The 27,523-nt window shown below is 44.3% G+C and overlaps 3 protein-coding genes across 7 annotated transcripts in view; 2 read left to right on the top strand and 1 right to left on the bottom strand.

The window, feature by feature from the left end:
* The window catches only part of LOC133054846 (cationic amino acid transporter 3-like), a 37,470-nt gene extending 21,670 nt beyond the window's left edge, over positions 1-15,800 (bottom strand). For 2 of the 5 annotated variants that reach the window (XM_061140180.1, XM_061140176.1), the window contains exons 1-10: positions 15,665-15,800; positions 7,183-7,290; positions 5,331-5,467; positions 3,930-4,328; positions 2,769-2,927; positions 1,222-1,399; positions 906-1,018; positions 526-748; positions 236-375; positions 32-134 (exon numbers count right to left, since the gene is read on the bottom strand). In XM_061140180.1, the coding sequence (XP_060996163.1) occupies positions 32-134; positions 236-375; positions 526-748; positions 906-1,018; positions 1,222-1,399; positions 2,769-2,927; positions 3,930-4,328; positions 5,331-5,373 (1,358 nt within the window). In that variant the 5' untranslated portion in view covers positions 5,374-5,467; positions 7,183-7,290; positions 15,665-15,800. The remainder of the gene's footprint in view (positions 1-31; positions 135-235; positions 376-525; positions 749-905; positions 1,019-1,221; positions 1,400-2,768; positions 2,928-3,929; positions 4,329-5,330; positions 5,468-7,182; positions 7,291-15,664) is intronic. The other 3 variants (XM_061140177.1, XM_061140178.1, XM_061140179.1) reach the window with 3 other exon arrangements.
* On the top strand, positions 8,157-10,475 carry LOC133051858 (protein mono-ADP-ribosyltransferase PARP16-like). The gene has a single exon (XM_061136516.1). It carries the CDS (start codon positions 8,159-8,161, stop codon positions 9,125-9,127), a length of 969 nt encoding a protein of 322 aa, XP_060992499.1. The 5' UTR covers positions 8,157-8,158; the 3' UTR covers positions 9,128-10,475.
* Positions 12,144-12,461, top strand: LOC133051849 (small ribosomal subunit protein eS28-like). The gene has a single exon (XM_061136507.1). The coding sequence runs from the start codon at positions 12,170-12,172 to the stop codon at positions 12,377-12,379; it is 210 nt and encodes a 69-aa protein (XP_060992490.1). The 5' UTR covers positions 12,144-12,169; the 3' UTR covers positions 12,380-12,461.
* Positions 15,801-27,523: the final 11,723 nt, after the last annotated feature.

Here is a 27,523-nt window from a genome sequence, read left to right as displayed (position 1 = left end):
GAGCCACAGTCAGGGTGCAGTGGAGTCTCACCTGAGGACAAGGACAAAAAACGCCACCAAGGAGTAAACCAGCAGGTGTCCAATCGACATGAGGTCCACCAGATTACTGAACTCAAAGAGCAATGCCATGGTCCCTAGAATGAGGGCGCGAATGAGGTGGGCGCCGGCAGTGAGAAACCACTGGGCGTATCCAGATAAAGACAGTATCCAAGGAGAAGTGTGTTCTGAGGCTCACCTGCGAGAATTCCAGAGGACACAGTGGCCATGATGGGCGTCTTCGTGCGGGCATGGGTCCGGGCAAGTCCTCGGAAAAGGAGCCCATCCTCGGCCATTTCCTGGGTCACCTGAGGCACGGGGAACAAGGAGCTCTGCAGTCTGGAAGACATGGTGGGAACACGGGTGGGGATGTTGAGAAGCAGGAGAGACCAGGGCTCTGTCTCCCTGGTCTACCTCTCATCTCTCAATCCCAAGGGCTGAAACACCTGAGCATCTGACAGTTCGCGGAGAGAAAGCCTTGACACTGACCTGTATAAAAGAAAACAGAGGATGCCAACAGCCACGACATATCTGGCAGGGCCCCACCCAACATGGAGGAAAGCCTGTGGAAAGGGGCTGTCAGGCTGAATCTGGTAGTAGGGCACCATGAGGGTGAGAGTCGCCGAGACACCAAAATACGCCAAAAAGCAGAAGAAGACCGTGGTCACGATGCTGATGGGGATGGAGCGGTGAGGATCTGGGGCTTCTTCCCCTGCAGGGTGGGTGAACATCTCGGGTTAGGAAAACACTGATGGTGCAGCACAAAATCCACTCTCCTCTTGAACTTCAGAGTGTTAAAAAATCTTCTATCAACCCCTATGCCCAAGGGCAGCCCAATTTCCTGATGGGACACAGGGTGACCATGTTACCTTTAGTGACAATGTCATCAAAACCCACAAACGAGTAGAAACATAGAGCTGCTCCGTGGAGAATTCCATCATAGTGGAAGGGCACAAACCCTCCAGAACCCAGAGGGCCCAAGCTACAGTGAGAGAAGAAGCAGGAAAGACCATGAGGGAAGTGTGTTCAGTCATCTCTACCGGACTTCACAGTTAATACCTCAAGCCCTGGGCTCCACGACCTTGTTATCCGGATCCACCAGCCCAGATCTCTTTAGACCCCACCAGATTCCCAGCTCTGCACCAGCCCCCACAAGCATGACAAGGACCAGAGCACCCTCCTGACCTATAGATGTCACCGGATTCAGACGTGTTCAATGTGTAGTCCTGTTCCGTGAGCTCCCAGTTGTGCAGGTCTCCCTTAATGAAGCCAGAGATGATGATGAAGCTGAGAACCAAAAAGTTGATGCCTGTGGATATTGTTCCAACCAGGACTGACTCACGAGCTCCCAGAACCAGTACTCCTGTGGGAAAGATGGAATGTGAGACATTCCAAGATAACCAAATCAAATACACAGACATAGAAAGCAGACTAGTGGTTACCAAGAGTTAGAGGGCTGTGAGATTGGACTGTGAGGAAAGCTGAGTGCCGAAAAATTGATGATTTTGAACTATGGTGTTGGAGAAGACTCCTAAGAGTCCCTTGGACTGCGAGGACATCTAAGCAGTCCATCCTAAACGAGATCAGTCCTGGGTGTTTATTGGAAGGACTGATGCTGAAGCTGAAGCTCCAATACTTTGGCCACCTCATGTGAAGAGTTGACTCATTGGAAAAGACCCTGATGCTGGGAGGGATTGAGGGCGGGAGGAAAAGGGGATGACAGAGGATGAGATGGCTGGATGGCATCACCGACTCGATGGGTATGAGTTTGAGTAAACTCCGGGAGTTGGTGATGGACAGGGAGGCCTGGTGTGCTGCGATTCATGGGGTCGCAAAGAGTCAGACACGGCTGAGTGACTGAACTGAACTGAACTGAACTAGATTAAGATGGATGGACTGTCACTGCTCAGTGGGTACCGGGTTTCCTTATGCTGTGATGAAAATACCTGAAGCTAGAAGAAGGTGATCATTATACATCTTGAATGTCCTAAGTGTCACTGAATTGCATACTTTAACATACTTTAACATGGTTAGTTTCTTACTGTGGCCATTATCATATAATATGGGCTCTTACCCTTTGAGACCCCATGGACTGTAGCCTGCCAGGCTCCTCTGTCCATGAAATTTTCCAGGCATGACTACTGGAGTGGCTTGCCATTTCCTACTCCAATCACATAATATACACATCTCTCAAATAATCATGATGTTCACCTTGAGTTGATATAATGTTGTATGTCACTTATATATCAATAAGGCTAAGGAAAAATAATAAAATGGCTAATTTTATGCTATGCTAATTTCCTCCCAATTGAAAGAAGTCTCAATACAGAGGAAGAAAGTTGTCATTCCTAAGTAAATGATTCTCAGCTGGGGGTCATTTGGGTCCCCAGGGGACATTTGGCAACGTCTGGAGACATCCTGAATGTCACAGTTTGGGAGATATGAGTCACAGGTGTTTAGTGAATAAAGTTCAAAGAGGCTACACAACTGACAAAGAAAATCCTAAGAAAATCCTGCAGTGCATAGGACAGCTCCCAACACCAAAGGCTGTTTCAGCCTAGAAGGTCAGCAATGCCAAGCGTGGGAAACAACCATCTATGTCTCGACTTTCTGTCTATCACAGACCCTAGTTTGTAGTTCCCACAGTTCTGCCACCTCAAGCCTTTCCTACCCTAGTTCCCCCGCTGCCCCACATCCCAGTCTTCCCACCCTAACTTGGATCCCTGTCTCACCTGTGAGCAACAGCACCAGGGACAAAGCGACAAAGTCCGGATACTTGGCCAGGTAGTAGGGCATATATGGGGAGAAAGTTCCCTGTAAGGCCTGAAAGATGTGGTTCCCAATCAGGCTGTCGAAGGCAACGCTCCAGGCCCTGGCAACACTGCCTGTGCCTGCAGCAGAATAAGAAGGAACGTTCATTGACAAATATAATTTGGACCCCCTACACGCCAAGACCTCTTCATGGATCACAGCCTTGTCATGGTGATGGGCTAGCATAGTTCAATAAAACTATGGGCCATCCCATGCAGGACCACTCAAGACAGACGGGTCACAGTGAAGAGTTCTGACAAAACGTGGGCCACTGGAGAAGGAAATGTCAACCTACTCCAGTATTCTTGCCAGGAGGATCCCAAGGACAGCATGAAAAGGCAAAAAGTTATAATGCCAGAAGAGGAGCCCCCCAGGTCAGAAAGTGTCCAACATGGGAAAGGTTGAAGGTAAAAGGAGAAGGGGGCCTCAGAGGATGAGATGGTTGGACAGCATCACTGACTCAGTGAACATGAGCTTAAGCAAACTCCAGGAGATAGTGGAGGACAGAGGAGCCTGGTGTGCTATAGCCCATGGGGTTGCAAAGACTCGGACATAATTTAGTGACCAAACAACAACAAATACACAAAGTCATGTATGTTGGGGAAAAAACACAAAATATCAAATCTCAAAGAGTTTCTTTTCATCGGGTGGGGAAAATAGACCCAGATAATTCTAAAATAGGTCAACTATTTAATGTTTGTGGGAGATCAAAGTTGTGCAACAAACGAGGAAAGTGGGAGCAAGTTGTCTGGGCGATGAGGATTAAAATTTTAGTTCAAATGCTAATGGAAACTCTGAAGGCAACCGCTAAGCAGACTTCAGTATAGTGAGGGGATGAGCCTGTGGACCATGCCTCCCTCTCACCCACTCCCCACAGTTCCCTTTCCATCTAGGTTCTTGGTCCATCTCTTAAGGAGATGGGAGAGCCGAAAAGAATGAAGTTGTGGACTTTTCCTTATGTTATTCCCCTCCTCCCCTCACAGAGTGGATGACCAAGTTCTCATGCATGATCGAAGACCCAAACGCCTGCTCCTGGTCTCCCGAACTTCAGCCCCACACCTACCCCCGACCCATCCCCTCACCAACGACATAGGACAGTATGAGGTTCCAGGCAGTGATGAATGCCCACAATTCTCCCATGCTGATGTAGCTGTAGAGATATGCAGAACCAGTCCACGAGACCTGTGTCCCAAATTCAGCATAGCAGAGCCCAGACAATACAGAAGACAGGGCTGCCACCAAGAAGGAGATGATGATCGCTGGTCCAGCAATGAACATGGCCACTTCTCCCACCAGGATGTATACGCCAGCCCCCAGGGTGCTGGCCACACCGAAGGCCACCAGTTTCAGGATGTTCAGAGGAGCCGTGGGACTCTGAGAATCCTCAGTGGGCTCCAGGGGCCGCCTGCGGACCAGCTTCTGACCGAACTGGTAGAGATCCTGACACCGCATCCTAGATGGAGTTGAGGAGCTGTGATCTGCTGAGGAAACAAGACATGAAGCCATCAGCAAGGTCCACGTGCCGTTGGCCCTGGGAGTCCAAGTCCACGGAGCAGTGCAACGATGAGGGGCAGGTGGTAAAAGGACACTTGGGACAAGGTCTCCATCTCTGAGCTTTGGTTTCTTCAAACACATAGAAATCTTTTAACATGTTTCAAAGTTACTGGAAAGGCTTTTGAAAGAGAAGTGAAGTGGAGAGGATTAGGTCTCCCCCAAAATATGCCACTTGGTGTGTGTTGTTTGGTGTGTGTCTGTGCTCAGTCCTGTCTGACTCCTTGAGACCCTGTGGACTGTAGCCCGCCAGGCTCCCCTGTCATGGGATTCTCCAGGCAAGAATGCTGGAGTGTGTTGCCATGATCTCTGCCAGGGGATCTTCCTCATCCATGGATCAAACCTGAGTCTCCTGTGTCTCCTGCAGAAGCAGGTGGACTCTACCACTGAGACCTCTGGGAAATCCCTGGATTGTCTTGAGCTGAAGGCAATTAAGACCCGCAGACTCAGTAAACACTTTCTGTCTCTCCCTTAACTGCTCGAATGTACATGTACAAGCACAAACATACATCCACTTATTGTGCCTCAATATACAGCATTTTTTAAAAAAATATTGTACGTCTGTGGCAAACATATGTTGTCATATGATGGTTAGCAATTTTTCTTTTTACAAATACAGTGTCTTAATATTACAGAATCTGAAGCAGTAACGGAACCTGGAGCCTGGCAGTCTACGGTCAAGGGGATTGCAAAGAGTCAGACAAGACTGAGCGATGAAACAACAAGTGTGGGGGAAGCTTGGGTTCCCCCTGAGAGCTGGGAGTAGTTAGAAGGGGGTCATTTAGAATGCCAGGAGAGTTAACCTCAGTCCATTTTCCCACTTTGTGGCAACAAAGATCTAATTGTAAGATAGCATTATAATCTAGAGACCAAGTTTTAGGCCTCTTTCCATCCCCCAAGTTAAATAAAGGCTAGACATTGTTAAAGCAAACCTGAGTTTTCCTTTTCTTGGCCCATCTGGCTTTTGAAGGGCATCCTCCCTGGTTGAGCTTCCCTGGGGAATCAGAAAGTAAAGAATCCGCCTGCAGTGAAGGAGACCGATATTCGATCCCTGGTTGGAGAAGATGCCCTGGAGAAGGGAATGGAAACCCACTCCAGTATCCTTGCCTGGAGAATCCCATGGACAGAGGAGCCTGGCAGGCTACAGTCCACAGGGTCAAAAAGAGTTGCACATGACTTAGCGACTAAACAACAGCTACAACAAAGTGGGAGCAATTTGCTGACAGTGGTGGTAGGTGCTGAGCCTTGATTCCGGGTGTGATTCTCCCAAAGTTGATAAGGAAGCTCTGCTTGGGTGAGGGACAGGCTGGGGGTTGTCGTTTAGGTAGAATGAGGGAAATGGGGAGAGGGGCAAGAAAAAGATAACTGGGGCTCCTTCATGGAGTGGACCTCGATTAACCCCTGCAGGTCTTGGAAAAAGAACAAAGCAGAGAATGAGAGCAAGTTCTCCTGCTAGAGAGAAAGAGTCAGAATTCTCCAAACAGAAGTTTGGGGAGACCTGCAGTTTACCTTAAAATCCTGGGTTTCAGCCCCAAATGATATCGGAGGGAGAGAGAGACAGCCGTGAGCACTGGCTTAGTTCTCTGCCTGAGATTTGGGCTCGAATAGCCTGGATGAAAACCAAGACTCCTAGTTGCCAGTCCATCGGGGGCTAGAAACTAGAAACATGGTTCTCCTGGCTCTAGTCCCCAGTAAAAAGGAAAAAAAAAAAAGCATTTCTCCAGTAGACAAAAACTAAAAATATAGTAAAAGTGCATCACTGGAGACACAGCACACTTGTGCAGGAGCACACAGAGGAAACAGTTTGTTTAGTTAAGACAGAAGCCAGGCAGAGTTCACACCCAAGAGGAAGGCTGTGGGTGTCCTCCCAAAGGAGGAGCCCCGTAAAGAAACTGTTAAATCAGTTCTAATGAGATGGATGAAACTGGAGCCCATTATACAGAGTGAAGTAAGCCAAAAAGATAAACACCAATACAGTATACAATATATATACAATTTGCATATATATGGAATTTAGAAAGATGGTAACAATAACCCTATATGCAAGACAGAAAAAGAGACAGAGATGTATGGAACAGACTTTTGGACTCTATGGGAGAAGCCGAGGGTGGGATGATCTGAAGAATAGCATTGAAACATGCATATTATCAACTGTGAAACAGATCACCAGTCCAGGTCTAATGCATGAACCAAGTGCTCAGGGCTGGTGTACTGCTATGACCCAGAGGGATGGGATGGGGAGGGAGGTGGGAGGGGGAACACATGTAAATCCATGGATGATTCATATCAATGTGCGGCAAAAACCACTACAATATTGTCAAGTAATTAGCCTCCAACTAATAAAAATAAATGAAGAAATAAATAAATAAATAAAGAGACTGTTAAATCGTCTACACAGGGCAGTTCTTTCCAACTTTGTTTGCCTTTGGCTAATTACCTGACCTGCCCTAGGACCCTCCCTGACAGGTGTGTGCAGCTTTTTTCCTAGATGGATTCCAGCACACAGGCCTGTGAGGGCCTGGACATCATCTATTATGAGAGGGCACCCCCTCCTTTTTCTCCCTCAAGGAGACTCTCTTGCACATGTGTGGTGCCCTAAAGATAGAAAATATGTGACCTCTTGATCTTTTACACACACAGGGTTTAACCCCTTTCTGTCTCTGCCATGATTGCTATAGTAACATGTCCACAGCAGGCAAAGTCTAGCTATTTACCCTGTTCCTGTCATTTCCATCTCCAAGTGCAAACAGAAGTCTAGTTGTAAATATATAGCCTAGACCTCACCTGCCTCATTCCTCAGGAAATGTAAACCGAAGGCTAGCTGTAGATGTAGTTCTTTCTTCTGTTCATCTATGCTTCATGTGTCTTCTTTGCAGGCTCCAAACAGAGAACCTAGGAGGATAGAGGACAAGATTGTCTGCCCCAAGAGCAATAAAGGTTAAATGCTTCAACAATATGATGAGGGCTTCCCTGGAGGCTTAGACGTAAAGAATCTGCCTGCAGTGCAGGAGTTCCCAGTTCGGTCTCTGGGTCAGGAAGGTCTCCTGGAGAAGGGAATTGCAACCCACACCAGTATTCTCACCTGGGTAACCCCATGGACAGAGGAGCCTGGCAGGCTCCTACTGTATAGCACAGGGAACTATAATCAATATCTTGTGATAAACTGTCATTGAAAAGAATATATCAATATATATGTATATCTGAGTCACTTTGCAGTACAGAAGAGATTATCTCAACGCTGTAAATCAACTATACTTCAATAAAATGAAAATAGGCGGCGCGGGTCGAAGGCGGGACAGGAAGGCCCGGGCCGCGCCGCAGCTTCTCCCGGCGCAGGGTGCGGGCTCGGACCGCGGTCCCCCCTGGGGGTGCCCCCCACCCCAGGCCGCTTCAGAGGACGCGTGTCGGGCCGCTGTCGTCTCACCCATGTCATAGCCCCTCCCCCAGCCCGGGCTCCCCGGCCTCTGGCCCCATTATCCCGCGGCCCACCCCTCGCGCCGGCCCGCGGCCTCGGCCAGTCCCTCTCACCCCTCCGTCTCCCTGGGCGGCGAGTGCTTCGGCGCCCCAGCAGAAGACACTCGTCAGCGCGTTCTCACCCTGTCATCTCCTCTCTCCGCCTAGCTCGGCCCCGGCCGAGGGACTCCGGCCGCCTGCCGCCCATTGTCCGCGGGCCCAGCCCCGCGCTGACCGCCGGCTTGGCCCTGCCTACCCCGGCCCGGCACCTCGGCGCGTCTCCCCTGGCAACGCGCGGCGCCCCGGGATGCAGCCCGCAGGCCGGGCGGCCGTCAGGGAGGCGGCAGGCCGTGACGTGCTGGCCGCCTACCTGCGCTGCAGCTTCTTCGCCTCGGCCCTGCGGAGCTACAAGCGCGACTCCGTCCTGCGGCCCTTCCCCGCGTCCTATGCCCGCCACGACTGCAAGGACTTCGAGGCCCTGCTTGCAGATGCCAGCAAGTTACCTAACCTGAAAGAATTTCTCCAGTCTTCAGGAGAAAAAGACCCATGGACCTGGGACCTGATGAGCTGGATTTTATCCTCAAAGGTCCTGACAATCCACAGTGCAGGGAAATCAGAGTTTGAAAAGATCCAAAAGCTGACTGGTACCCCTCACACGCCTGTCCCCGTGCCGGACTTCCTGTTTGAAGTCGAGTACTCCAACCCAGCCAACGCCAAATTTTATGAGACCAAAGGAGAACGCGACCTCATCTACGCCTTCCACGGGAGCCGCCTAGAAAACTTCCATTCCATCATCCACAATGGCCTGCACTGCCACCTGAACAAGACATCCTTGTTTGGGGAAGGGACCTACCTCACCAGTGACCTGATCCTGGCCCTCATTTATAGCCCCCATGGCCACGGGTGGCAGCACAGTCTTCTTGGCCCCATCCTTAGCTGCGTGGCCATGTGCGAGGTCATTGACCATCCAGACGTCAAGTGCCAAACGAAGAAGAAGGATTCCAAGGAGATACATCGCAGGAGAGCGAGAATCAAGCACAGTGAAGGGGGTGATGTCCCTCCAAAGTACTTTGTGGTCACCAATAACCAGCTCTTGCGTGTGAAGTACCTGCTGGTGTATTCGCAGAAGCAGCCCAACAGGGCTTCCAGCCAGCTCTCCTGGGTCTCCAGCCATTGGTTTACGGTCATGATCACCCTGTATCTGCTGCTGCTGCTCACAGTGAGTGTCATCAACTCCTCAGCTTTCCAACACTTTTGGAATCGTCCGAAGAGATAATCTTTCTGGGCCTGGTGTGGGGGCCACCTCGAGCCCGTGCCTTATGATAACTCGTTCTGTACCTCCTGTGCCCCTCATCCAGCCAGGTCGAGCCTGGGGGCCACTTGGGGACCACAGAACAATTTTCATATGCCATAAATGTATCAACTGCCTTTGACGATGCTCTCCGCCACTCTTGTCGACGGAGGGCACTGGCCCCTCTTAGCTTTTGGGGGAGGTTTCCTGTCTGTTCCTTCCTAAACAGTCTGAGGGAGTTGGCTTTTTTGCCAGGGCCAAAGGAGAAAGTCCTGCTGTATTTGAAAACAACGTGTCCAGGCTGTCTGTGGGGTGTTTACAATTGCTTCTGGTGGACATCGGCCCTTCTCTAACGCCTTCTTGGAAGGCAGAAAATGTGTAGTGGGGACTATAAATCACTAGGCAGTTGCCTTGTTTTGACTTGAGACACCCAAGAGGAACAGTCCTGTTTCTCATAAAACTCGGTGGGATCATTTTGAATTCCATCAGCCTTTGTATGCGAGTGCAAAACACTCTTCACAGTTTTCTCACATCAACAAATAGTCCTCTGCTACAGCTGTAACCCCTCCACCCAACCGTGGATGAGAAAGGAAGCAGTCAGAGCCCTGATAAAAACGATGAGCAACTCGAGTCGTCTTTTTCTAAAAATTACCAATTGCTGATTACAGCCTAAATGGAACCAAATGTTTGTTTTCTGATTTTTTTTTAAATAACTGTTTGACAATTTGTTTTTGTGAGCTAAAAGGGGAAATTTCTAAACCTAGAGCCCCATTTGGCCAGTGACCACAGCCTCTTTCCTGGCCGTGCTTTAGAGAAAAAGGATTTGAGCTGCAGGCCTGCCTCCTGCTCTCTTTCTCGCGAAGCTGCCTTGATCGTGGCCCGTCAGCCGCAAGTGCCACACTGCAGGCCTTCTGGGGGTGGCCGGCCTTTGAAGCAGAGGCTGGCCTCAGTGTGCTGCAGGTGTGTGGGGGCCACGCCTCCCTCCCGGGGCCCGCAGGTCTCTGGGACTCGGCCTGAGCTTTAAATGCGCAGGAAGAGCCTCGGACTGCTCCGAGAGCACTGGTTCTACCTGCCCTACTCTCTGCCCCTCCTTCCCGCCAGGCCCAGCCATCATGGAGCCCTGATTATGGGGGGAGATTTCTGTAAAGAAGATGGAAAATCATTTTTCTATAATTTGTGAAGTTGTGAAAAGGCCACTATCATGGTTTCTACATTGAATATTGGAACATTTCAGAAATAATAAAGATATTTTTCTAATTAAAAAAAAAAAAAGGAAGAAAGAAAATAGCTCAAGTTGAAGCAGCCAATAAGTGAAAGTCTAAATTTTAAAAAATAAGACATCTAAAATAGTCATTAGGGATTTAGCAGTAAGCAGCACTCCCCTCTTTCACAACAGCAGGACATTTGGAATCCAGCCCACATATCTTATATTGAAAAAAATTCCACATTGGTTTTTAAAAAAATCTGACTTTTTAAACAACTGTAATATAATAGAAGAAAACATACAGAGTTTAAAATAATGTAAGGACAGAGACTTAAGCCATGAGAATGGCATGTCTGATATCATATTGTATAGAATTTTCTTGTTGTTTAGTCATTCAGTCATGTCTGACTCTTTTGTGGCCCCATGGACTGTAACCTGCCAGGTTCCTCTGTCCATGGGGTTTCCCAGGCAAGAATACTGGAGTGGGTCGCCATTTCCTCCTTTAAGGGATCTTCCTATACCAGGGGTCAAACCCACGTCTCCTGCATTGGCAGGCAGATTCTTTACCACTGATCCACCTGGGATGCCCAGTAGACAACCCCAACTGACAGGCACTCTCTTCCAGTTATGATTCATGAGAGAGTCACTCAGGTCCACCTCTGCTGCTTTCTCCCCACCCTCTCATCTTTCCAACATAATTTCCCATGTTTTTAATTCATCTCACGGTGACCGCAGTAACTGTCAGAGGTAAGCTCACATTCCTCTTTTATTTCCTTTATCATCCAACACTTACCCTGTGTTTCCAAGTGAGTGTCCTGATCATCACCCTTTCCCTAACTTCCCTGCCCTCTGGCCTCTATCTCTGGAATACTAACACCTTTTCATTTTCATGTACATTTTATGTGTCTGAAATTATTACTCAATTCTATAACCATCACTGAGTTTGGGTGCTTTGTATTTACATTATATGTGAATATCTTAAATTGATGTTAAGTTCACTGTGACCTGTGATTCACAGTTGATAACCTGCCCCACCCCCACCCCTGCCCCCAGCCCAGTCTTCAGCATGTTAGTCCTTGCATCTGTGCCTCCTCCTCCTGCCTATTTTCTGTCTCAGATGGAAACACTTCTTCCTCTCACTCTCTCTCTGTTGCCTTCTGCCCCCTCCCCCTTGCATCCTGTTTTTGACACGAATTCATCACTGTGCCTTGGACCAGTGGATTTCATTTGGAACCAATGGTTGCATTTGGAAACCAATCCAAATCCCTAAGCCAGGCTAGCCCTGACAGAATGGAAATTAAAACACAGGGGAGTTGAGAGAAAACCATGTGACCTGGGGAGGGGATGAAAAAATTCCCAGTCACAGTATCCGCAAAGATTCTTCCATTATGAGGGGACCCTCTCGGGAACACATACACACACACACCATGCGTTTTCTCCATTATCTTGTAAAAGGAAGGAGTCTAGAAATAAATGTAGTTTTTTCGTGTTTGTTAATATTCTTATTTTTTGGACTTTCCTGGTGGCACAGTGGATGAGAAACCACCAGCTAATGCAGGCCATATAGGTTTGATTCCTGGTCTGGGAAGATCCCACATGCCACGGAACAACTAAGCCTGTGCTCCACAATTACTGAGCCTGCGCTCCACAATAAGAGAAGCCACTACAAGAAGCAAGCACACCAAAGCAAAGAGTAGACCCCTCACCACAACCAGAGAGAAAGCCCACGTGCAGAAATTAAAACCTAGTGTGGCCAATATTTTAACAGTTTTTTAAAAATCAAATGTTTTGGCTCTCCACCCGACTGCCGCCGCGCCGCCATCATGGACACGAGCCGTGTGCAGCCCATCAAGCTTGCCAGGGTCACCAAGGTGTTGGGCAGGACCGGTTCGCAGGGACAGTGCACGCAGGTGCGCGTAGAATTCATGGACGACACGAGCCGCTCCATCATCCGAAACGTGAAAGGCCCCGTGCGCGAGGGCGACGTGCTCACCCTGTTGGAGTCAGAGCGAGAGGCTCGGAGGCTGCACTGAACTTGTGACTGGGTGCTGGATGTCTGGGTTGATGCCGTGGCCCACCAGGATTATCTGCTGTTAATAAAGCGTTTATATCGTATGTAAAAAAAAAAAAAAAAAAAAATCAAATGTTTTGTAAAATTTGCCAGTTAAACTATCTTTTCTGTGTTGAGAGATTTAACCTCCTTGTTTGTTATCCATATTATTTATTTTATCCTGATTTTGTCTTGATATGTTGGATGTTTCTAAAAATTTGGTCTGTTTCTTCTAGGTTACCCAATTTGTTGGCATATAGTTTTTCATAGTAGTTTCTTATAAGACTGTGTATATTTAAAGTACCATTTATAATATCTCCTCCTTTATGATTTTATTTATTTGAGTGTTCTACTTTTTAATTTAAAAAAAATATTTATTTTAATTGGAGGCTAATTACTTTACAATATTGTAGTGGTTTTTGCCATACATTGACATGAATCAGCCATGGGGTATTGCTTTATGATGTTGTGATAGTTTCTGCTATATAAAGAAGTGAATCAGCTTTGTTGCTGTTTAGTTGCTCAGTTGTGTCTGACTCTGTTCCACCCCATGAACTGTAGCCCTCCAGGCTGTTCTGTCCATGGGATTCTCCAGGCAAAAATACTGGAGTGGGTTGTTATTTCCTACCCCAAGGAATCTTCCCAACCCAGGGATCAAACTGGCATCTCCTGCATTGGCAGGTAGATCCTTTACTGCTGAGCCACATGGGAAGGAAGCCCAGTGAACAGCTTTATGTATTCATATGTCCCCTCCCTCTTGGGCCTCCCTCCCACCCCATCCCCCATCCCAACCCTCTAGGGCACCACAGGGCTACAAGCTGAGGTTCCTGTGCTCTGAGCAGGTTCCTATTAGCTATCTGTTTTGCACATGTAGTGTATACATGTCAATCCTAATCCCCCAGTTTGTTCAACCCTCTCCTTCCCCCACTGTGTCCACATGTCAGTGAGCTATCACCTCACAGCAGTCAGAATGGTCACTATTGGAAAATCTACAAACAATAGATGCTTGAGAGGATGTGGAGAGAAGGGAACTCTACTGCACTCTTGGTGGGAAAGTAAACTGACACAGCCACTATGGAGAACAGGATGGACATTCCTTAACAAACTAGGAATGAAACTACCATATGACCTGCAATCCACTGCTGGGCATAAACCCTGAGAAACTCAAAGTCAAATCAAACCAAATCACAAAGATACATGTACCCGGATGTTCATTGCAGCCCTGTTTACAACAGGTGAGACATGGAAGCAACCTAGATGTCTACAGACAGATGAATGGGTAAAGAAGATGTGGTACATATATGCAATGAAGTATTACTCAGCCATAAAAAGGAATGGATGTGAGTTACTTGTAGTGAGGTAAATAAACCTAGAGTCTGTTATACAGAGTGAAGAAACTCAGAAAGAGAAAAACAGGTATTGTATATCATACATATACATGGAATCTAAAAAAATAGGACTGATGAACCTATTTGTAGGGAAGGACTGGAGAGGCAGATGTAGAGAACAGATTGTGGACACAGGTGAGGGAGGAGAGGGTGGGACAAACTGAGAAAGTAGCACTGACATTTATACAGAATTATGTGTGAAACAGATAGCTCGTGGGAAGCCACTGTATAACACGGGGAGCTCAGTCTGGAGCTCCGTGATGACCTAGAGGGATGGGGATATATATATAATTATGACTGAGCCTCCTTGTTGTAGGCAGAAACCAACACAATATTATAAAACAATTATCCTCCAACTAAAAAAATTGTAAAAATTTAAAAAATAAAATATTATTAAATTTTTTGGGGAAAAAAAGGAAAAATAGATGGCCTCCCAAGTGCCTGGAGGGAGGGAGGACTAATCTTCATTCTGAATCAGAAACGAGAGACTGTGTTTTCAATCCTTTGGGACATAGAATGTCTCCCCATTACACTGCTCTGCAGGGCTAGGCTGACTCAGTGAACATGAGTTAAGGTCAGGGGGCTTCTGTTCATGTTACTATAAGGTCCAAGTTGAGCATTATAGCTGAGGGTAAGCATTCAAAGAGTCAGGAAGCTATGATTAGGATCTTGGCCCCACGAACGCCTTTCTGCCTTTCATCAAGTCACATACTTCTCTGGACCTGTGTTTCCTTCTTCGTCAAATGCTGCTGATGAACCTTTGAGCCATGTCATTAGGAACACAAAATGGTGCAGTTGCTATGCATAAAGTATGGTTGTTCCTCCAAAAAACCAAAACTGAAATTACCATCATGGTTGGGCAATACCACTTCTGAGCGTACACCCAAAAGAACTGAAAGTGAGGTCACAGGAGACATTTGCACACCCATGTTTGTAGCAGCATTGTTCACAAGAGCTGAAAGATGAAAGCAACCCAAATGGCCATCCAAGAGAAATGGATGAACAGAAAGTGATCTGTGCCTACAGAGGAATATTATTCAGGAATAAAACGACAGGAAATTCCGACCCATGCTATAACAGGGACAATACCCTTGTGGACAAGAAACTTGAAGACAATATGTTAAATGATAAAAAGCCAGTCTCCAAAAGACAAATACTGTATGATTCCACTTCCATGAAGTACCTCATATAGTTAAATTTACAGAGACAGAAATAGAATGGTGGTTTACTAGGGCCTGGGTGAGAGGAAAAATAGGGCGTCATTGTTAAATGAGAACCTGGTTTCAGTTTTACAAGACGAAAAGAGTTCTGCAAATTGGTGCCACAGCTAGTAAATTTACCAAAAATTGCTGAACGGTTCATTTAAAAATGGTGACGATGGCAAATTTATGTGTATTTTACCACAATTTAAAACAAAAATGATGCCAGTGATAAACAGAGGAGCCAGCTTCACAGAGTTGCTGATTGTACAAAACTCCAAGGTAACTTAACACGAAACACCACTGAGTCGTCCTCAGCAGAATGCTCAGCTCCTAGAGGAGGCAACAGCAGACATGGAGGGCAGACAGGAGACAGGAGACTGAAGGCAGTGGTACCCGTATCACAAACTCTATGTGAGGGTCCTCTGAGTGTTGAGTGACCATCAGTCTAAAACCGGTCTAAGAGCCTTTGGACACAGATCCAATCTCTCCCAGCCCCTTCTCTTCTCACACAAACACAACAGCTCCCAGCTCTTTCTACTTTCATCTGGAAAACAGGTCTATCCACCCTCAGGCTGGAGCTGCGCTGAGTCCCCCTACACTCGGGATTGCACAAGGCTCTTTGGGAGGATGTGAACTCAGCGCCCAGTCTCCTAAGGAAGAGGGTGATCCGAGACTTACTGGATCCTTGGAGCAGAGCCTGGAGCACTGGGGCAGTCAGGGAGGCTGAGGTTAAGTTACGCAGGGCAGGAGCTGATGTGTGTCCAAAACCAAAGAGGGAAGTCCCTGGGCACAGAAGACAACCCTTAGCCCCTGGGTAGTTGGGGTGGGGAGGAGGCTGGGAGGACCGGAAGCTTATGCAAAGTTCCTCTCAGCTCTTAACACTTCTGTGGTTACCATCAAGGGATTTTCAAAGATGTTTTTAACTGGGATAACATACAAATAACATCTCCCTCATTGCACAGTCGGTAAAGAACCTGCCTGCAATGCAGGAGACTAGGTTCGATTCCTGGGTTGGGAAGATCCACTGGAGAAGGGGTAGGCTACCTACTCCAGTATTCTCACCTGGAGAATCCCATACACAGAGGAGTTGGCAGGATAGAGTCCATGGGATCGCAAGAGTCGGACATGACTTAGCGACTAAACCACCATCAATATACAAATAACAGGAAATTGACCATTTTAACCATCTTTAAGTAATCAGTTCAGTTGTGTCATAACCAAAAACAGAGTCTGGCTGCTGGCTCCTCAAAAGCCATTAAGGAGGCCAGGTTGGTGAAACAAAAGTTTGCTTTATTTTGGATGCCAGCAATTGGGGGGGGGGGGGGTATACTACTGTCAAAGGTCAACTCCCCTGCCCACCCCAACAAGCAGACAGTAACAGCTTTAATGGGTTTCTCTGGTAGCTCAACTGGTAAAGATTCCACCTGCAGTGCAGGAGATTCCACTTCGATTTCTGGGTCAGGTAGATCACCTGGAGAAGGAATAGGCTACCCACTCCAATATCCTTGGGTTTCCCTGGTGGTTCAAACAGTGAAGAATCTGCCTGGAATGCAGAAGCCCTGGGTTCAAACTCTAGGTTGGGAGAGTCCCTGGAGGAGGGCATGGCAATGCCCTCCAGTATTCTTGCCTGGAGAATCCCATGGACAGAGGAGCCTGGTGGGTTAGAGTCCATGGGTTTAAAAAGAGTCAGAAATGACTGAGCACATCACAAAAGCTATTATAGACTCAGAGAGGGGGATACATTCAGAAACAGCACAGTTCACTCTGACAGTCATCTTGAAAGTGGTCATCAGTGAGCTGACCAGCGTTGTCTTGATTTTTTTAGGTACAGTTAATCTTCAGTAACAACGTCAGCTTGTCCCCATTTCCTTGAGGCAAGTTCTCAGAATTGGGGCAGCTGTTGTCATGGCTACACTCTGGTCATCAGTTAGTTAACTTCTTACAGCTGGTGGAAATGTCTGTCTCTACATGCTCTCACAATATTGTCTGTAGCCCTTGAGAAGGAACTAAAGGCCCGTGACTATGCTTAGTCACCATATTATTATTATTATTTGTTCTCTTTTAACTGTTTTCCTTTGTTTCTGCATGCTCTCACTTCTTGGATTAAACTGATTCTTTGGCTAAGCTTTTACCACAGACAGAAGGCAGGTAGAGGACATGGAGGTCAATGACCTGCCCCAGTTCGATGTTAAGTACATTCACATTTTGTGTAACCAAACTCCAGGATTCTTTTCCTCTGGCAAAACAGAAACTCTGGACACATTCAACAACAATTCCCCCTTTCTTCTTTCCCAGTTGCTGGTAATCACCATTCTACTTTCTCCCTATGAATCTGACCACTCTGACCACTTCATTTCAGTGGAATCATCTAACATTTGTCCTCTCTTGTCAGCCTTATTTTATTTTGTATAATGTCCACTAGGTGTATCCATTTTGTAGCATGTATTATATTCTCTTCTTTTTAAATGCTGAATATACTCTGTTATTGGTACCTACCACATTGGCTTAAGCATGCTTTGGTCAGTAGGCACTTGGGTTGCTTTCATGTCTTAATTACTGTGAATAATGGTGCTATGAACACGAGTGTACACGTCTCTCCCCAAGTGTGGTTTCAACTCTTCTGGGTTTATCCTGAGGTAGAATTGCAGGATCATATGTGTCTAAGATATTTTATATTCTGTGATGGAGAAAATGTTAACATACTGAGATGTGGGGAAGTCAGTTTGGCTTATCTGTGGTGTAGCCAGAACTTTGTGTAAACAAAGATAGCCTGTCAGACCCTCAAAGCACATCTGCTTTACCCTTGAGGTAAAGAAACTCTGTTTTGAAATATTAAAAGAAGCAAATGAAAAACAAAAAATAACACACAAAGGGATTCCCATAAGGATAACAGCTGATCATTTGATAGAAACTCTTCAGGCCAGAAGGGAATGGTAGGACATACTTAAAGTGATGAAAGAGAAAAACCTACAACCCAGATGATTGTACCCAGCAAGGATCTCATTCAAGTGTGAAGGACAAATCAAAAGCTTTACAGACAAGCAAAAGCTGAGAGAATTCAGCTCCACCAAACCAGCTCTTCAACAAGTGCTAAAGGATATTCTCTAGACAGGAAACATAGAAAGGGTGCATAAACTCGAACCCAAAACAACAAAGTAAATGGCAGTGGGATCATACTTATCAATAATTAACTTAAATGTAAATGTGTTGAATGCCCCCAACCAAAAACAAAGACTGGCTGGCTGGATACAAAAACAAGACCCCTATATATACTGTCTATAAGAGACCCACCTCAAAACAAGGGACACATACAGACTTAAAGTGAAGGGCTGGAAAAAGATATTTCGCATAGATGGAGACCAAAAGAAAGCAGGAGTCACAAAACTCATATCAGATAAAATAGACTTTGAAATAAAGGCCATGAAAAGAGACAAAGAAGGACACTATATAATGATCAAAGGGTCAATCCAAGAAGAAGATGTAACAATTATAAATATATATGCACCCAATATAGGAGCACCACAATATGTAATGCAAATGCTAACAAGTATGAAAGGAGAAATTAACAGTAACACAATAATAGTGGGAGACTTTAATACCCCACTGACACTTGTGGATAGATCAACTAAACAGAAAATTAACAAGGAAACACAAACCTTAAATGACACAATGGACCAGTTACCTAATTGATATCTATAGGACATTTCACACCAAAACAATGAATTTCACCCTTTTCTCAAGTGCACACAGAAACTTCTAGAGGATGGATCAGATCCTGGGCCATAAATCTAGCCTTGGTAAATTCAAAAAAATTGAAATCATTCCAAGCATCATTTCTGATCACAGTGTGGTAAGATTAGATGTCAACTACAGGGAAAATAACTTTTAAAAATGCAAACATATGGAAGCTAAACAACACGCTTCTGAATAACCAACAAATTACATAAAAAATTTTTAAAAAATCAAAATATGCATAGAAATGAATGAAAATGAAAACACAACACCCCAAACCTATGGGACTCAGTGATAAGGGGAAGGTTCATAGCAATACAAGCTTACCTCAAGAAACAAGAGAAAAGTCAAATAAATAACCCAGCTCTACACCTAAAGCAACTAAAAAGGGAAGAAACGAAGCACCCCAGGGTTAGTAGAAAGAAAGATATAAAAATTAGGGCAGAAATAAATGGGAAAGAGAAAAAGGAGATCATAGCCAAAATCAACAAAGCTAAAAACTGGTTCTTTGGGAAGATAAATAAAATAGACAAACCATTAGCCAGACTCATCAAGAAACAAAGGGAGAAGAATCAAATGAACAAAATTAGAAATGAAAATGGAGAAGTCACAACAGACAACACAGAAATACAAAGGATCATAAGAGACTACTATCAGCAACTATATGCCAATAAAATGGACAACTTGGAAGAAATGGACAAATTCTTAGAAAAGTACAACTTTCCAAAACTGAACCAGGAAGAAATAGAAAATCTTAACAGACCCATCACAAGCACAGAAATCGAAACTGTAATGAGAAATCTTCCAGCAAACAAAAGCCCAGGACCAGACCACTTCACAGCTGAATTCTATGAAAAATTTAAAGAAGAGATAACACCTATCCTACTCAAACTCTTCCAGAAAATTGCAGAAGAAGGTAAACTTCCAAACTCATTCTATGAGGCCACCATCACCTTAACACCAAAACCAGACAAAGATGCCACAAAAAAAAGAAAACCACAGGCCAATATCACTGATGAACATAGATGCAAAAATCCTTAACAAAATTCTAGCAAACAGAATCCAACAACATATTAAAAAGATCATACATCATGACCAAGTGGTCTTAGTCCCAGGGATACAAGGAAACTTTAATATCCACAAATCAATCAACGTGATACACCACATTAAAAAATGGAAAGATAAAAGCCATATGTTTATCTCAACAGATGTAGAGAAAGCCTTTGATAAAATTCAACATCCATTTATGATTAAAAACCCTCCAGAAAGCAGGCATAGAAGGAACATACCTCAACATAATACAAGCCATATATGATAAACGCACAGCAAATATTATCCTCAACAGTGAAAAATTGAAAGCATTTCCCCTAAAGTCAGGAACAAGACAAGTGCCCACTCTCACCACTACTATTCAACATAGTTTTGGAAGTTTTAGCCACAGCAATCAGAGAAGAAAAAGAAATAGAAGGAATCCAGATTGGAAAAGAAGAAGTAAAACCCTCACTGTTTGCAGATGACATGATCCTCTACATAGAAAATCCTAAAGATTCTACCAAAAAATTACTAGAGCTAATCAATGAACATAGTAAATTTGCAGGATATAAAATTAACACACAGAAATCCCTTGCATTCCTAAACACTAACAATGAGAAAACAGAAAGAGAAATTAAGGAAACAATTCCATTCACCATTGCAATGAAAAGAATAAAATACTTAGGAATGCTACTGTTACTGCTAAGTCACTTCAGTCGTGTCCGACTCTGTGCGACCCCATCCCTGGGATTCTCCAGGCAAGAAGGCTGGAGTGGGTTGCCATTTCCTTCTCCAATGCATAAAGGTGAAAAGTGAAAGTGAAGTCGCTCAGTCGTGTCCGACTCTTCGCGACGCATTGGACTGCAGCCTACCAGGCTCCTCCATCTATGGGATTTTCCAGGCAAGAGTACTGGAGTGGGGTGAATAAGTCTACCTAAAGAAAGAAAAGACCTATAAACAGAAAACTATAAAACACTGATGAAAGAAATCAAAGAGGAGACAAATAACGGAAAAATATACCATGTTCATGGATTGCAAGAATCAATATAGTGAAAATGAGTATACTACCCAAAGCGATCTATACATTCAATGCAATCCCTATCAAGCTACCAATGTTATTTTTCACAGAACTAGAACAAATAATTTCACAATTTGTATGATAATGCAAAAAACCTTGACTAGCCAAAGCAATCCTCAGAAAGAAGAATGAAACTGGAAGAATCAACCTCCCTGACTTCAGGCTCTACTACAAAGCCACAGTCATCAAGACAGTATGGTGCTGGCACAAAGACAGAAATATAGATCAATGGAACAAAATAGAAAGCCCAGAGATAAATCCACACACCTATGGACACCTTATCTTTGACAAAGGAGGCAAGAATATACAGAGGAAAAAGAAAACCTTTAACAAGTGGTGCTGGGAAAACTGGTCAACCACTTGTAAAAGAATGAAACTAGAACACTTTCTAACACCATACACAAAAATAAACTCAAAATGGATTAAAGATCTAAATGTAAGACCAGAAACTACAAAACTCCTAGAGGAAAACATAGGCAAAACACTCTCTGACATAAATCACAGCAGGATCCTCTATGACCCACCTCCCAGAGTAATGGAAATAAAAGAAAAAATAAACAAATGGGACCTAATTAAACTTAAAAGCTTTTGCACAAAGAAGGAAACCATAAGTAAGGTGAAAAGACAGCCTTCAGAATGGGAGAAAAGAATAACAAATGAAGTAACTGATAAAAAAATAATCTCAAAAATATACAAGCAGCTCCTGCAGCTCAATTCCAGAAAAATAAATGACCCAATCAAAAAATGGGCCAAAGTACTAAACAGACATTTCTCCAAAGAAGACATACAGAGGGCTAACAAACACATGCACAGATGCTCAACATCACTCATTATCAGAGAAATGTAAATCAAAACCATAATGAAGAATCACCTCACCCTTTTCAGAATGGCTGTTATCAAAAAGCCTGCAAACAATAAATGCTGGAGAGGTTGCGGAGAAAAGGGAACCCTCTTACACTGTTGGTGGGAATGCAAACTAGTACAGCCACTACAGAGAACAGTGTGGAGCTTCCTTAAAACACTGGAAATAGAACTGCCATATGACCCAGCAATCCCACACTTGGGCATACACACCGAGGAAACCAGAATTGAAAGAGACACGTGTACCCCAGTGTTCATCACAGCACTGTTTACAATAGACAGGACATGGAAGCAACCTAGATGTCCATCGGCAGACAAATGGATAAGAAAGCTGTGCTACATATACACCATGGAATATTATTCAGCCATTAAAAAGAATGCATTTGAATCAGTTCTAATGAGGTGGATGAAACTGGAGCCTATTATACAGAGTGAAGTAAGTCAGAAAGAAAAACACCAATACAGTATACTAACGTATATATATGGAATTTAGAAAGATGGTAACAATGACCCTATATGCGAGACAGCAAAAGAGACACAGATGTAAAGAACAGTTGTTTGGACTCTGTGGGAGAAAGTGAGGGTGGGATGATTTGAGAGGATAGCATTGAAACGTGTATATTATCATATGTGAAGCGGATCACCAGTCCAGGTTTGATGAATGAGACAAGGTGCTCAGGGCTCGTGCACTGGGATGAGCCTGGGGGATGGGATGGGAAGGGAGGTGGGAGGGGGATTCTGGATGGGAAACACATGTGCGCCCGTGGCTGATTCATGTCAATGTTTGACAAAAACCACTTCGATATTGTAAAGTAATTAGGCTCCAATTAAAATAAATCAACTAATTAAAAAAAAGAAAAGAAAAGAAAACCTGTTTTGAAGATAAGGATGAGCAACTGTCTTCTCACAGGTCCATGCCCTAGAAGGTAAAGTTCCCTTCCTAGACACCAGGGTCCTGTCGTATCACTGCCTGTGTAATAAGTTTATCTCTTGAAGGAGTGCACCCTGTCATGCATGATGTTTGCTCTTTGATCGGACAAGGTATAAGACTGTATTGAAAAAGATGTTTCAAGAAAGCAGTTCCTCAGAGTTATCTGAGCATCTGTCTCTAGAGTATAATCCTCAATTTGGCTCAAACGAAATGCTTCCCTATTCCCATTATAGATTGTTTATTGATTATTTCTTTGGCTGCTTGAATTTTTGATCACCAAGAACCCTGAGAAGTAGGGACTGTGCAACTGGGGGCCCCACTCAGACCCTGCTCCCTCCCAGTCCTCTTACACTTCTCAACTCCCCACAAGTCTGCACATGGCCTGAGACTCTCCAGTGTGGGCAGACCCCAAGGCCAGCTGGACCCCAACCAGGAGGAAGGGAATTTAACATCTGATGTTAATTCAAGAGCACAAGCATTGAATCAGCATCGCACTTGCGTCCAGCCTCACACAAAGGGGTGGACGAGGATAAATGGGAAGGTGTCCTCCTTGTCTTCTTCTTCAAGGAATTCTGTTTGCTTAGCATACAAGCAAGGAGGGAAATGGGATATAAGAAGTAAGTAGCTCCAGTCTTCAGGAAGGAAAACCAGGGAGCGGGAAGTGGAGAGGTGAAGGGAGTGGGATGGGGCAGTGGTGAAGGGTTGACTAGATTCTGAAATCTATCAAGTAACCCCTAAGATAAGACCCTGGACACAGACCATCAGAAGAGGGCTTAACCATGCATTTGTTGGCAAGTGGGAAATTCATAGTAGTAAAGCCGCTCGGACAGATGAACTGTCCCCTTCTGCAGAAGAGCAGGAGCTGCTGTTCAGCTCCAAGGCAGACTGTGTAATCATGAGCAGGGTGTTTTCTTTCTCTCTCTCTCTTTTGAAGAAAATGGAAATGTCATTCTGAGAGCAAGATTTAAATTCTCAGGAATTGACTTACAGTATTGAGAATGAATTCACTTTAAAACAAGTTTACATTAAATGTTTGTAAAAAATAAAAATCGTGCTTTACACTGCAGAGAATTCAAACCACATGGGCTAACTTATGAGACAGTTGAGTGGTAAGCTATGACTCCTTTGATCATTTTGGACATCATTGTAAATAAAGGTTTCTATTTAAAATTGAAAAAAAAAAAAAAACAAAAAAAAACAGGGCTTAAATGTAGTAGTTGACTCTTATATTAACTTCTTTGTTTTAGTTGAAATATAGTTGACTCATAATACTGTAAATAATTTTTTTTTTTTTTTCAAAAATCCAACTACACAGGGTGGAATAAAGTGATTTAAGGTGTTGTCGAGGGTTTAGACAGTGTCCATCTGTCACAGCAATTAGCCTCTAGGGGGCATAATGCCTCCAAGGAGAAATTGCAATTCTGCTCACCAGTTGTGAAATACTGCAGTTCAGTTGCTCACTCGTGTCTGACTCTTTACAACCCCATGGACTGCAGCATGCTAGGCTTCCCTGTCCATCACCAATCCCCAGAACTTGCTCAAACTCATGTCCATCAAGTCGGTGATGCCATCCAACCATCTCATCTTCTGTCGTCCCCTTCTCCTCATGCCTTCCATCTTTCCCAGTATCAGGGTCTTTTTCAGTGAGTCAGTTCTTTGCATCAGGTGGCCACTGTATTGGAGCTTTAGCATCAGTCCTTCCAGTGAATATTCACGATTGATTTCCTTTAGGATTGACTGGTATGATCTCTTTGCAGTTCAAGGGACTATCAAGGGTCTTCTCCAACACAACAATTCAAAATTGTGAAAACAGTGAAATATTTAGGTCATTTCATATCTAAGGAAGATTGTTGATTGATTCTGAAACAATTAAGGGAACCCTGGCTTTCTCACTTCCCGAAAATTCAGGGGATTTCTACGTCAAACCAGACTTTGGGAGAATTAGGTGCCTAGGTGTTTCTGCATTGCCCACACTCTCTATGCATTGCTAAACTCTACCCAACCAGACCCAATTGAATGAAAGTCAGAAGGAGAAAAGGCTACCAATGCTTTAACATCTGCATTCACCCAGGCTCCAGCATTACTTCATCCTACGTATAAATTTCCATGTTTCATCATTGTGCATGAAGATAGAGGAGTCGCCCTGGGCATATAAATTCGAAGGCTTGCCGACTTCCGTTGAGCCATTCCCTACTCTAGTCTGCAGTTAGTTTTGTAATCGATAGCTGGTTTGGCCACTTGCTTCTTGACCAACAATAACTCAAGGGGCAAGATTCTGTAGAGAAGAGAGATGCTTTATTCAGAAAAGCCAGCAATCTGGGGAGAAGGTGGACTTGTGTCCATGCCAGTTTTCCTCAGCCATGAGAATCTTTAAAGGGAAAAAAAGCTCAGTGAATCATTAAGGCCGGAGGTCAGATTCCCTGTCATTTCCCCATTACTGCATGCCTGCTGATTTCCCTCTGTCTTCCCTGGGACGTTGTCTTGCTTGTGTGATCCACCTGCAACTGGAGGTTCTCTTGCCCTTGTGGTCCACTTGCAAATTTACCAAGAGGAAGCTAGGGGTAGTCATTCTTAAACTACTTAATTCTTTTTCTTTTTCTTTTTTTGGCAACAACCTGCAGCACTCGATTTCTTTGTTCCATGACCCAGGACTGAAGCCATGCCCCCTGCATTGGGAGCATGGGGTCTTCACCACCGGAGCCAGGTAAGTCACTTTAACTACTTAATTCTTCATTCTTATTCCTTCTAGGCCAGACGAGGAATCAACAGTTTAGTTAAGGTGTTGCATATATTTGCATGCGTATCTCACTCATGTCTGACTCTCCATGACCTTGTGGACTGTAGCCCATCAGGCTCCTCTGTCTGTGGGATTTTTCAGGTAAGAATACTGGAGTGGGTTGCCATTTCCTTCTCCAGAGGATCTTCCCAACTCAGGGATCAAACCCATGTCTTCTGTATCTCCTGCATGGGCAAGTGGATTCTTTACCACTGAGCCCCCTGGGAAGCCCCTGTGTATATTTAGGAAAGCAGAAATCAGGAGCTAAGTTAAATGGTTCGTAATGATCTCATCTTTATGATTAAGGTCTAAGAAGGTGAACAGAAAAGGGCCAAGGAGCTTAGAGTATGTATATTAGTTTTTGTTGGGGGAGGGGACAGAAATCTATTGCACACCGAATAGACTACAGTGTCGTGTGAGCATAACTTTTATGTGCACTGGGAAACAAACAGACAAAAAACTGTCTGACTCTCTTTTATGTCAACTTTGTAGAACCAAGCCAGCAATATCTCCAAGGTATGCTCGTATTAACTCTCCACTGTGGATTATATCATTTGATTGTTACAGAAGTGTACCGTTTTGCTTTCCTGGAGAATTACCCACATTGTGATCTGGCTGACTTTTAGTTTTGGCTGCTTCATTTGGCATGTGGGTTACCCGACCAGGGATGGAACCTGTTTCCTCAACACCCCCTCTCCCTCCCATCCCTACCCACAGTCTCCAGAGAAGTCCCTGGCTGATGAAGTTTTCAGTTGAAATGTGAATGGATCCCTATGTCTGCTATGAGCTTGTAGTTGATCTAAAGACGTGATTAATTCTGATCCAGATTTTCTTCAGGACTACTTTATGGGCAGTGTTGTGTATTGCCTCTTACAGCACATTGGGTATCACATGAGATCTGGTTGTCCCACATCAATAAGGAAGAATGATAACCAGGTGGTGTCAACCTGTTCTATCAAAGTTTTACCCAAAAGGTGCAGTCTCCATTAATTGCATCTAAGCCTGTAATTTCATTAGCTCTTGCAAGGTAGTGATTTTCCAAATTCTATTCATCATCCTCCATTTATTCTTAGATTCATCTAATAACTTGTATTTGGTTTCTTGACATCTATCCTCCCTTCACTCTACTTCAGTTGTTCATTCCCACAAACAATCCTCTATTTCATTCTTACCAGCTTCTTGAATGTCCATAATCTTGATTTTGAGCATTCTGTTCTGTAGCAACATCTTTTTGTCTTGTCTTTCCAAGATAACTTCTTACCTTTTAGTTACACTTTGGTTGCACTCTTTTTTTCCATTACACTAAAAGTTACTAACTTTTTCTTACACTAAAAATTCTCTTTTAGTTATACTTTTAACTTCTTACCTTTTAGTTACACCCATCAGTAACCATTTATCAGCCAGCAATTACCTATGACCCCATTTCCCCACCTCTGGCAATGTAGGAGTTTTGGTTTGGTTGTTGTTTTTTTTTTTTAATTAAGAACTTTTCTTCATCAGCTCAACTGAGTTACTATAAGAGTCTGAGATAGAAAGTTAATGAAAAACAATCATTTACACAATGTTACACTGTCTCAGTAAAGCTGGGAGAAAATAGAAATATAATCATTTCTCTTTTCATGGTGAAATAATTCACTTTATTTGTATTATTTCTCTTTTTCTCAAAGTCTACTTGGATAGTAATACAGCTACCCTGACTTTCTTGTGTGACTATTTGCACATTTACTTCCAGTCTGTTTGTGTTGTAATGTTTAAAGTGTAAGTCTTGACAAAATACGTAGTTACCTGTGTTTCCTTCCTAAATGGCAGTCTCTGTGTTCTTGCTGGGAAGAGTCACAAAAAGTTGTTTTTCACATGTCTGGTTAATATTTTATTTCTTCCTCTGGTTACTGGCTACACTGTGGTAATTTTGTTGTGAAAAGTCATTTTGCTGCACACTTAGAAAGCATGCACTCTTAAGTATGTCTATTACGCTTTTAAAAGTTTGCTTTAAAAATATACAACATCCAATGGCAATAAAAACAGGGCAATAAATGCAACACATGTTCACATTCCACAGAAGCTCAAAGTGCCTCTTAAACCAGAAGATACCTCCAGGGAATGGAGGGAGTCCACATAGCATCAATT

The sequence above is a fragment of the Dama dama genome, chromosome 4 (genome assembly GCF_033118175.1).
Source record: "Dama dama isolate Ldn47 chromosome 4, ASM3311817v1, whole genome shotgun sequence".
NCBI lineage: Eukaryota > Metazoa > Chordata > Mammalia > Artiodactyla > Cervidae > Dama > Dama dama.
Note: the sequence above shows the minus strand (reverse complement) of the source record. Positions and strands in the feature narration are given on the sequence as shown.

Coding starts and splice junctions, on each gene's coding strand:
- LOC133051849 (XM_061136507.1), top strand. CDS start 12,170: ATGGACACGAGCCGTGTGCAGCCCATCAAGCTTGCCAGGGTCACCAAG.
- LOC133051858 (XM_061136516.1), top strand. CDS start 8,159: ATGCAGCCCGCAGGCCGGGCGGCCGTCAGGGAGGCGGCAGGCCGTGAC.